Source organism: Mesitornis unicolor, unplaced genomic scaffold (genome assembly GCF_000695765.1).
Source record: "Mesitornis unicolor isolate BGI_N332 unplaced genomic scaffold, ASM69576v1 scaffold3986, whole genome shotgun sequence".
NCBI lineage: Eukaryota > Metazoa > Chordata > Aves > Mesitornithiformes > Mesitornithidae > Mesitornis > Mesitornis unicolor.
In genome coordinates, this window is record NW_010192827.1 from 322 (window position 1) to 12471 (window position 12150).

Below are 12150 nucleotides of genomic sequence, written 5' to 3' on the forward strand. Positions count from 1 at the left end.
GTGTTTTCACAAGTCAAAGTAGGGAAAAGAGACCTAATGTTTGTCTTCTCAAAAACCAATAATCACTGCATTTTACAAGAGTAAGAAGCAGATTGAAAATAAAGATTCCCTGCCCTTACAATCCATACAGTTAATTTGTATTAAACTAGAGTTCACTTGTATGAAATTTATCTCAAAGCAGTCTGATCTACTATTGTGTTTACCATTAAAAAACAAGTCTTCCTTGTTTGTTTTTTTTTTACACTGTAGTCTATTCAGAAATACTCATGATACCTCCTATATTCACAGGCAAACCCTTCGACCCCCGCACGTTCCTTGTCCATGCTATTGCAAATATCATTTGTGCCGTTGTTTTTGGTCATCGCTTCTCGAGTGAGGACGAATCTTTCGGCAAGCTCATCAAAGCTGTGTATTTTGTCATCTACTCCCAAGCTACGATCTGGGGCAGGGTAAGAATCCAGTTTTCTTGTTCTTATTCCTTAAAGTGCACTTGCACTTCACAAGTCAAAGCAAATTAAAAGTCAGTGACAATTATTCCCAAGCATTTCCGTTATTCTGCAAGCCACTGTGCAGTAATAATTACCTTGTAATAATATACCTTGCATACGCTATTATTGCCTTACATTCCTTCTTTATGTCTCCTAAAATTTAAATTCTAGGTCATCACTGGTTCTCATAGATTTCCAAAATATGTAATGTATTTCAAATGAGTAATCATTTGCAGAGTACTGTGTAAGATTCTTAAATCTTAAAATGAAAGCAACTTTTAAAATTTAATTCTCATTCAGAAAGCGCAGCTAATAAGAACTAAGCCTTCAAAGTCCTGTTCTTTTGAGAAGATATCTTACTCCTCATGTAATTCATACTACCACCAAGATCCAAGTTATTCTGAGCTTCCTATAAGATACAGGTAACAATTTCATCATATCAAGAAGAAAAATTTTAAGTTCTTGAAAGCCTCGCTATTGCTTATGTTGTGCAGAATTTGGCACACTGACATCCTGTAACACCATTAGGTTCTCCAACACTTTCATACAGAGATGCCTTAAAAAAAATCAGAATAAGAATCAAGGTTGAGATAATCTGCTTGTGAGCCAGATTCAGCCCTCAATTACTCTGATTCAACAGAAGTCCCTGTTGCATTATTAGGTATGAATCCGAGAAGTAAAATGCAATCAATCATTCTCCTGTGACCTGATAACCACTATTACGCCACGTTGACATTTTGGCCAGCTAATGGGGATGGAGAAGTCTGCACTGGCCAATAGAGTCCTCATCACAGGCCATAAATAAATAAAACAAAGGCTTTGCCAGTAGTCCCAGAGACTGAAATCCATTCACAAAACATACACAGCACAAATAAAGGAAAAGCACTCTTTTTCCCTTCAACAAATACACATGCCAGTTTCCCAGAGGAAAGCCTTCTAAGACTGAAAGGTCAAGCCAGCATCCATACGTTTTCAGTCTTCAACCTTCTTAGTAATGATAGCAAGTGTGGTTGTTGAATAGTGACAATGTGATCATAACAACTCGGACTGCTGCATTTTACTAATAGCTCATTAACAAATATCAAACAAGTTTTCCTCAAAGCCAGTTCACTTAAGGGGCAATGTAAAGGCTTCATAATCCCTCTTAGAAACATAGAATAATTTCCACTGGAAGGAACCACTGTATGTCAGCCAATCCAACTCCATGCTCAAACCAGGCCTAATTAGATCAGGTTCATTATGGACTGGTCAAGTCTTAAAGTCTCCAAGGATAGAGATTTCACACAGACTTTCTGAGAAACCAGAATTTAATTGCCAGTATTTAATCTTGCTCTGACTCGTGTCTCTTGTCTCTCATCCCATGTGTTGCCATGACTTCAGAGTTATCACAAAATCAGAATTGGGTTCTGAATTTAAAAGAGCTCACACTTCTTCGTTTTGTTTAAAATCGCAGATGTACGATGCTTTCCCATGGCTAATGCACCATCTCCCAGGACCTCATCAGGAAGTGTTTGCATACAGTGACTTCATGCACCATTTGGTTACAAATGAGGTCCAGGCTCACGAGAGACACACCACCGGTGATCCACAGGACCTCATTGACTTCTACCTAGCTCAAATAACAAAAGTAAGTATCTATCACAGTGTTCCTCCTTGGCCTCAATGCCTACTACAAATACAGTTCAAGTAACTGCTACAGCATTTTGCATACTGTATTTAGCAGTGAAGGTTTTTGTTTTGGTGGGCTGCTCACTGTTTTCACCAAGCAGTGACAATTTCTATGTGACCGATGATGTCTGAAAATACCCACTTCATCATTTTCTTGTGATTATACCCCACAGACCAAAGATGACCCTACTTCTACGTTTAATAAAGACAATATGGTTCAGACTGTGGTTGATCTGTTGCTGGGAGGGACGGAAACAACAAGCACCACCCTTCTCTGGGCACTGCTCTATATGGTGCAATATCCAGAAATACAAGGTGAGCAAAGGCATTATTCAGAGAACTGCATTCAACATTACACCCTAATGAACTTCATTAAGTGTAAGTATTAGCTCAATCACTTGTGATATTAGCAAAATAACCCTTAACAACGAATGTGAATGGTGGCACATCAACAACTGAGATCTAGAAAACGAAAATTTAATAAATGAAACAAATACGTGCTTTTCCCACCAGTTCACTAAGAAGCAACACTAGCAGACCTTAGTAGCAGCCACTGCTTTCTCCCGGTATAAGGGGATGGCAAAGACAGAATAACAAGCTGCAGACATTTCACATGCAACCTAGGCTCTTCCCAACTCTCAAGTGGAAAAGCTTTAAAAAGACAGCTGGTCTGATGTGTATTTATAAACATAACAGAAATTACACCTGTAGTTGCAAATTCTAATCCTTTTTTTGATACGTAGAACTGCGTTACCCAAGTGGAACGTGTGTTAAATGAAAGGCCACCTTGTGCTCTGGGGATACGCACTTTCTCAATCAACTGAAACCAACACATCAGCCAAACCACGCGCCAATGCATTCCACTGCAACAGAATTTGTTTTTTACCCCAGTCCTGGACCATACCTGTATAGAAATCTGCTGGAAATAAGGGGGAAAAAGTGACAATCTTTTTATTTCTCTGCAGAAAAGGTTCAAAGAGAGATAGAGGATGTTCTGGAACCCTCTCATCTCATCAGCTATGAAGACCGTAAAAAGCTGCCATATACAAATGCTGTGATTCACGAGGCTTTGCGGTACAGCAACGTTACTTCTGTTGGGGTCCCTCGAAAATGCGTGAGGAATACAACTTTGCTGGGTTTTCACATTAAAAAGGTACAGAGCTTCTATGTTTCTTAGAGCACTGAGCTATTAATACTTAGTATTTATGATATTGGCTTCTCCAATTCCTAACTGTGCATAGAGAGCACATGGTAGCACACCCCAGATGTGAACCAAAGCTGAGGGTTCTGAACCAGGGCTAAGTTAAGTTAGCAGATGCATAAGGAAGCTTGGGGAAAAGCAGAAAAAAGGCAGGAAAAGCAGAAGTAGCAGACAAACATAAGGAAAACTGAAGCCCAGATCCAAAGTTGGCTAGTGGGAAGAAAGGCTTCACAGCAGAACATGTGTTGTAAGGAATGAGGAAGAAATGCGGTTTAATGACTGTCAAGCCAGCCAGCTTTCACAGATAAGGGAGCAGCCTGGAGCAACCCACAGTCATCCCTGACAAAAACACACACCTCACACACTGAAGATGATGGCAGCTCAGTACAGTGACAGGTCTGACAGTCACATCAGCATGATCTAAATATCCCAAATGTATTAAGCATAAAATTGATGTGATGGAATGGCAAAATCCAGTGAAGAGTATGGGAAAAAAAACATAAAAAGGTGTTATGATTAGTATGTAAAACAGTCCAGGCTCCACTCCAGCTTAGACACGAAGACACGTCAGTAGTCCTGACACGAGATAACTTACACAGAGGCCAACGCGTAACACGTCACGGCAAACAGAAGATACAAGGGGTTTGTCAGGCCTGGACGTGAACAGAAGACCAAGTTGAATCCAAACACTGGGCCACAGACGCAGGATGACATTTTATCTGTTAGGGAGAAGGAAAATCAAAAAAAAAGAACCAGACATGAAAAATATAATCTCTGCTTCTTCTTGCAGGGCACGCTCGTATTGCCAAACCTGCACTCTGCTGTGTATGACCCTGAGCATTGGGCGACCCCTTGGAAGTTCAACCCAAACCATTTCCTTGATTTGGATGGCAACTTTGTGAACAAAGAGGCATTCTTACCTTTCTCAGCAGGTAATGCCCTGGCGTTTGAATATTGCTCTTCACCGTGTCTTGCGGCCAAAATAAAAACACCATTTCTAAATCCTAAAATTTTCAAACCATACTTTTATAAAAACGTATTTGACACAAAGATTTAAAGTCAGTGTTCTACTGCAAGAGCCACAGATATTCTCTTGCATTTTATATTATTTATACATTCAAACAGAGGATAAGCATGGCTAAGAGACATAATGCAATCTCCTTGGTATGTGTATGGTTCCTACCATTAGGGAATTTCATCCTTTTAGTCCCTAGTGTATAAAATCCCTCAAATCCAAAAAATCCATTTATTCTCACCTTACAAATAGGGAACCCAAAGACAAAAGTAATACGATTTATCAAAATATACCGAGAAAATCTGTGATAAAGCAGGGAACCAACCCCCAGCCTCCCAAATCCTGCAGTAGGAGTCTAAGAGCAGATTTCCTTTTATCTCCAGAAAACTAGCAAAATCCAGTCTTTGCAGCAGAATATTACTGGGCAACCAAAGAAAACAACCCAACTTTTCAAAAGTGTATTACAATGTACGATTTACCAAATTTACAATGCAAAACACGGTGAAACAGGCGTGGGAGGGAAGAGAAAAGAAGAGTGAAAAGCAGTACAAAACATAAATCAGAGGGCTTCTCTAGATGACCAGTTTCTGCAATACACAGTTTATGGAGAAAAGCAGCACAAAACAGGATGTTGGTGTTATTTACTGAAAATATAAAAATTAAACAATGAAAATAGCTGAGGTTTTTCCATGTTACGGTGACAGACGATACTATTATACATGTGCTGTAGACAAAAAGCAAATAATATACTAAGTAATGTACAAAGAAGTCAGATCAAACACAGTAAATCCAGATTCTGAAACCATTTTCCCCAATTGCCTGTAAATCCTAAAAACCAGGTCCTTAGCACCTTACCTCCTTTACTCACCAAATGTCCGCCAGTTTACGTGAATCGACAACTAATTTAGGTGAGCATTTCAACCCAGGCAGAGGGAATTTTCTACCTTGCTTTGGTTGTTTTCTGTTTATATAATCTGAGTTTTTATATATCCTGGTTTTCTTCCCCCAGTCCGAAATATACAGATATCCTGAAATATACTGTGAAAACAACATGCTAAAATGAGTCACTGAGCCCATACATCACTGCACACACCTACGTTCCATTCTCTTAGCTCACACATCTGCTTCTGGACAGGGTTAGGGAGAGGTCCCAATACAGCCTTCTTCATTTCTGTTGAAGAAATTCTTCTACTAAGGATCCTTCTACTTAGCTTGAGAATTGAATCCCACAGTGCTCCAGTCCTCCCTCCTCAACAACCAGAGACTCTGAAGTACAGGAAGCCTTTTAAAATCTGGCCTTCTCCTAACCGAGAAGCAATTCATGGTTCTCACAGCACTTGACGCACAGAACAAGCAGCAAGAAATGAAAAGGAAGAATCTCAAGCTCCAGGGGTGGGGAAAGACCAAAAATCACAACACACCACCAAAAAAACCAACCAACTAACACAAACAAAAGAAACCCAACCAAACAAAAACCCCAATCAGTTGACAGAAATAGCAGCACACAGTTTCTCAGTTGAATGCTTCCCCCACCTCCAAAGGCATCTTCTGTCCTCACAGAAGGAAATAGTAAATAAGTGCTGTTGATGTAAGAATTATGGAACTCAGTATAATTTTGTTTGAAGTTCTTTTCAGACTTTAGCTTTATACAACTTATTCCCTTTCCTCTGCAGGGCACCGCGTGTGTTTGGGGGAGCAGATGGCACGAGTGGAACTGTTCATCTTCTTTACCAATCTACTTCGGGCATTCACATTTCAGCTCCCTGAGGGAGTAAAGGAAATCAATTTGGAGTACGTTTTGGGTGCAATACTGCAGCCACATCCGTATAAACTCTGTGCTATTCCACGTCAGTCTGCAACATGCCGCAGTGCAGAGGAACTGTGAGCACTCAGCAACTGCAGATAGTTTAAAAACATCGCTGTCTCAATGATATTCAAATGTAGGTATCTCAGTATAGCAAATTAGAGTGGTTTTTTAGGAGGTCTGACCTCATACAGTTGAGCTTTTTGAAATTAAAATGTGTACTTGCCAATGCGCGCATCATCACATCTTGGGCGTACACAAGTACACAGTAGTATGCTACAAAAAAGAAAAGAATATATTTTCACGCTCACAGTAGCATTGAATTAGATGTAGGATTTTGGAGAAGTGATTTGTATCCAGCACATTTTCCTGCACGTGTGCTCAGCCAGGTATCACAAACTTGAAATGGTACAGATGTTCTAATGCAGCAAGGATGCCTGAATAAAAAATGGTTTTCTTCAATATGCTGTTACTCCTCTGTGTTCACTGGTCCTTTCTTCCATCCTTTTACAGAAGCAACAGAGTGTATACACCGAGCGTTGACTCCTTTCCCATAAAGCATTATATATTGTAGTATAAACCACACGTGAATAAGTGATTGCAGAATGGGGCCTTTTATAATCATGGTCCATTTACATCCTTACACCTTTTTTCTTTACTTGATGTCTCCTATTTTATCACAACTCTCAGATCCAGGTGCTTTCATGAATCTTTCCTTCTTCTGTTTAGAAACATAATTATACCATCCCGTAATTTCCTAGTTGAAGGGAAAGGAACAACCTTTCAAGAAATAAAGAAAATAAACAAAGATGCCAAATTTGTTAGAACAGGCACAGTAGAGATTTATTACTCACGGTGTTTTCTTTTAAATATTTTCACTATTTTTCATATTTCTCAGACAAAACTAATGGAAGACTTGATTCTCCTCTCACATATTTCCAATTGTTCCCTTAGATCTGGTGAAAAGCCCAGGGCTTTAACACACTGTGAAGTCTGCTGTTGCAGAACAAATGCACACTTGACATCATTGACAATTTTCACCTTTTTAATAAAAGACATCATAAAACTTTCAACATTATTCCTTTTTTATTGAGGAAAATATAACATCTAAAAATCCTCCTTGAATAAGAAATACTTAAACAGAAATTAAGAAAAATCTCTGAAACGTCATATTTGTTACAGTGAGGGCAGACCTGGCATAAAACACATTCTTAGAGATTTACAAAAGCAGTCCGACACGACAGTTCATAAAGAAACGTTTTCAAGTCTCATCTTTCTCCTTTGTGGTGTTCATTAAAGAAAAAACTCACCAAAAAAATCTCTTTTCAACCCACAACTGGCATGGTTCAATAAAGGGCCCGTGATAAAGTGCTCAGCAGCATGACTGGCAGTGTAGGATACAAGCTTGGACCTTCTCCGCTCCAGTGTATTTTGATGATTCTTCAGGTATGTCCTACCTGAAAAAAGACTCCAGTTTCTTTCCTCTATGTTTGCCCCTTTGGTCTCCTGAAGTTATTCTGTAAGTTTGGTTTGTTGCGGTTTTAATTTTTTCCAAAACATTATTTAACTGTGCACGTAAGTTCTCTGTTTTCCTTGTAAAACAGTAGCTTGGGTTCAAACACGCACATATTCTTCACCTGTATTTTTGAAGAACTGAGGTACATTGTGAAGAGTTGCTGTACAATGCTGGTTCTAAAAACACAGGAAGAACAAATATTCAGTGTGTACATGATTAAGGAGGTATTTTTAAAAAGAAGTCATTGTAGGCCTGACAGTTGGTACCAGTGAAAACCAGCTGGGAGAAGAGTATCTTCTTATTCCGTTTAAAACTGAAAACGGCAAGCAGTGAGGTACTCCTCGGCTTTCCAATGCTTCTCGAAACGACAGTGTGAGAGTTCCAGATCACCTTTTCATCACAGTTGTAAATGAAACCTATAAGCAAGTGAACAATGCAGGGTGAAAAGCTATTTCATGAGTTAACATTTTTGTCAAGAAAGAAGAAATTCATAAGGAATTAGAGAAAATCAGAGAAAATATGTAGAAATCAAAGCCCAAATGCAAGCTGTTCCTGTGCAATCTCTTCAGTAAAACACATAGGTAAGCTTTTAGAAAACTACACTGACAGCTCTGCTGTGATGCACCCCCTAGAAATCAATGGTCCAACTTCTCAGCAAGGCAGACGGCCTGGATCCTTCAGAGATCAAACCCCTGAAAGCACTGATTGACTTAAAGTCCAGTCTTTAGGAGAGACCGTGCTGCTGAGTATTCGTTTCAGACGTTTAATTTCTACCCCTGGTAAGAAAACGGTAACTGCCATTTCCAAATTCTTTAAGTTTTCAAGTCCTGAAGAATCCAAACTGTTTGTTTCTTTGATGACACCCTTTGAACAAGTCTGATAATTTTTTATGGCGTAACGTAAGAAACATACACTTCAATATATTCCTTCTGTTATAACGGCCTTGCAGTGGTCTGTTTCCAAAACAGCAGCAATGAAGGACTTCATTACATACTTCAGCTCCCAGATATTAAAATAACAAGCACCACAAGGAAAGTACATGCAGGTCTAAGCCCACTTTCGTGAAGCCCACAAAATCCATACTGTTTGTGTGGTTTTAAGGACAAGATGCAATCATTGGTCAACATGACTTAGATTAAGAATATTAGTAAACCAGTTCTAATCTGGGGTGAAGGTTTCTTCCTAAGATTTTGTTGTTTGTATTAAACCTCAAAGCAAGAGTCAAGTATCTAGATGGTCCAGTTCTCATGTAACAAGCAGAGTATTATCAAGGGCCTGCTTTGATCCACCAACCACATCAGGTATCTTTAAACAACTGCTAAAATAAGGCATTCAAAGCTCTACTCTCCACCCAGTAAAAACACTAAGTATTTTACTCAGCATTCACATGCAGCTCTTCAATATTACCTGCACATCCATTTAAGCAAAACACAATACCAAAGTATTAAATATAATTTAATATCAAGTGTTAACTTGACCAGAATGGCTCACACACCAAGGATTACACTGGTAGGATGCTCTATGGGCTGGCTGCGAGGAAACAAATGAAAATCAAAGCTCCAGTGTGGTGAAAGCTAATCTTTGGATTGTCCATTTGATTTTCCTCCCTTTTTGCTGTGTTAAGTTTTTACAACTCTGCAGCATCATTAGAATTTTTAAATCGCAATACAAGGATCCCAAATTAATATCAAAGCAAATCAGATGGAGGAGGGATAAAATATATAATTGCAGCTAGCAGATCTTCAGTGTCACCAAGAATGACCACATCAAAGCATATGCAAATACATAAAGAGCGTTTACACTCCTGAAAGGAAATGTAGAAGTGCAACCACTTACTCATCACCAATAGTCTGATTTCTCACAGATGCTAACAGCAGATGCAGGTACTGGGAAATGACTCAAGTGAGCAAATAATGACTTCACAAAATAGTCCTAAGAAGCTTCTGTATATCCAAGCAGTGTGAAGAAGACAAGTTTTGCTGGGTGCTAAGAAATGCTGAGAAATAAAACCCCAAAGATTAACTGCTTTACTGATTAACAGTTTGCAGCAAGTTAATGAGAACATTCAAAGTCCAGTCCACTCGTACACAGCTCTCAATATTAGTCAATACAAAAGCCTCCATGATGCCTTTGCCACACCTATAGAACTGAAGTTAAAAATGTATCACTTACTTCTTGCAATACTTGTCCAAGTGTCTCCCGGCTGTGAATGCGCTTCCTGTTGAAAACCCAAACCACATTTATTTCTGCACAAAACATTGAGGGATCTTCTAAGTATCAATCATTTATCCCACTTCAAAAAGAGAAGACTGTTACACTAGGCTTTGTTTCCTATCTCTTCCCTTATGGAATCTTATGGGATCTACAAACTCCAATTCAGACCTGTTATTGTACAGATTAGGAGGAACTACCTGGAATAAGGCCTGCTACTCATTGCCTTTTCTCAAAACCAATCCTGTTTATTAAAAAGCTTTGTAAAATTTCAGCATAAATCCTAATATACTGATATAGCTGATAATTAGTTGCTTTAGTGCCACCTTCTCCAGCATCTCTCTAGACATCTGTTGCTCAGCAAGTGATGTAAGAAGATTAAAAAATACTTCAAAGTGGTAAGCAATGTTTGTAAACTTAACAGTAATATGAAGACTTGGAAGAAAATAAAAACCCTTGAATATTTTCTGTCAAAAGTGAGAACATTTTACTTTATGTTTCCAAACATCCCGCAATGCATGCGCTAAAAATACTAGAAAAGCAAATAGAAGGCAACATATTTTTACCTGTCTATTTTGGTCGCTATGACCACTGTAAAATTGCCTTCTGTATTGGGCAAGTACGTAGAAGGTATAACTACGTAACTTCCTGCAGGAAGTCTGCAAAGCTGGCTCACTTCCTGCGAATAGCAATGAGGTACACAGCTAACCAGTGGCTCCAAGTGCAGAAAAGAGGCATTATGTGGTTTCCAGCTCCTGTTAGGCACCTGCAAAAAAAGAATGAAAACACACCTTACCTTTCAGGCCTCAAAATGTCACATTCCTGATATACCATAGTATGGTACGTTCAATATCTATTCCACTCCAAATAAACACTCTTCTGTACAGAGCTATATGAAAGGGACAGGAAGACTTCCAGATGGCAGATAAAATCATTCCTACCACGTTTGCAGACAGTTTATACAACCCAACACCCACATAGTGCAAAAGCTTCTTCTACTGTCTAATCTCACTCTTCCTCGCTGCAGCCTAATGCACTTGTTTTCACCTCCTAGGTATGGTGAACAGACTACATCCTTCTTCTTTTTAGTGGACTTTCCTGTACTAAAAATCACACTAGATCTCTCCTCAGTCTTCTATAGGCATGAAAAATGTCATTCTTTCCATCTTTCTTCACATATTGTAGATTAGAAGCTATGCGACCACTCCTAATGCTCAACTCCACACACTCCATTTAAGCAACACCTTTTCTGAAGCACATTTTCTGAACATAAAGCTGGCTTTCCCCGCAAAACAGCCACTGAGCCAGAAGCTTCCCATCCGACATTTATGCAGTTGATCATTGGCACATACTTGTAGAACTCGTATTTGCCCATACCAAATCATACCTTGCTCTGTGTCAGATCATCTGTTCAACATATCAGAGTCCTTTTGAATTCTAATCTTGTCTGCAGATCCAATACCACTTGCCAACGGACAAGTAAATAATTAGAGATGAAGAAAGTAAGTTTTCCTGATCAACTACCAAAAGTCTGGTCCTCAATCACTAAGACACTGGAAATTCTTTTCAAATCCTCAAAAGAGTTCATCATTTCTCAAACTAATTCAGAACACTGGAAGGATTCAGTGGAACCAATTATCTGGTTACTATAGCACCCAGCGCGTAGTTACTCCACATCTTTCACGGGCATTACTTCACAGGACCAGGCTGTGTTTCTCCTAGAAGCAGGAAATCCCTTGCCTAGTGCACGGAGCACAGAACAGACAGCCTTACCTTCACAGCTGGCAAACGAGCAATAGAACTGACCCAAAGAAGTCTTACCTGGAAAATATGGAAACCTATTGGACGACACTTGCTATCTTGGCAGTGCTGACGGAGAGTAACTTTCACACTACTTTTTCCTGGTCCTGCAGGAATGGAGAGGGGAAAGCAGGGATTGATATGGAAGGAGGGGAAGTTCCTGCTACCTCCAGCACTTTGCCCGTTTTTCCAGCATCCATGCAGCTGCACTGTCTCCCATTCACCTGCTGGGAGTTCTTCACAGAGGGCAGCATCTGCAGGTGGTGGTTTTAGCTCACTATCAAACGTAAGAGAGAAAAGAAACTAAAATGTACAGAGTCTGTATGACTTCACAAAATGCAGAGCACCACTGGGAAAGGTGTTCTGCAGAAACCTATTCCGTTCTTTTACAAAACATACTTTCTCAATACACTAAGCTGCAGTTCAGAGTCAAGATCTGACTACTTC

General features: G+C 39.4%; 2 protein-coding genes across 2 annotated transcripts; one reads left to right on the top strand and one right to left on the bottom strand.

Annotated features, from left to right (window-relative positions):
• Window positions 1-288: 288 nt before the first annotated feature.
• Window positions 289-6257, top strand: LOC104533729 (cytochrome P450 2J2-like; the record flags this gene model as incomplete). Its single annotated transcript, XM_010187226.1, has 6 exons — window positions 289-449; window positions 1942-2115; window positions 2330-2471; window positions 3122-3309; window positions 4148-4289; window positions 6046-6257. Coding segments are annotated over 6 exons (1019 nt in total), but the record flags the coding sequence as incomplete, so codon positions are not given.
• A 1752-nt stretch (window positions 6258-8009) lies between these two features.
• On the bottom strand, window positions 8010-11980 carry LOC104542796 (calpain-10-like; the record flags this gene model as incomplete). Its single annotated transcript, XM_010187228.1, has 4 exons — window positions 8010-8108; window positions 9865-9910; window positions 10470-10669; window positions 11725-11980. Coding segments are annotated over 4 exons (532 nt in total), but the record flags the coding sequence as incomplete, so codon positions are not given.
• Between the last annotated feature and the right edge of the window lie 170 nt (window positions 11981-12150).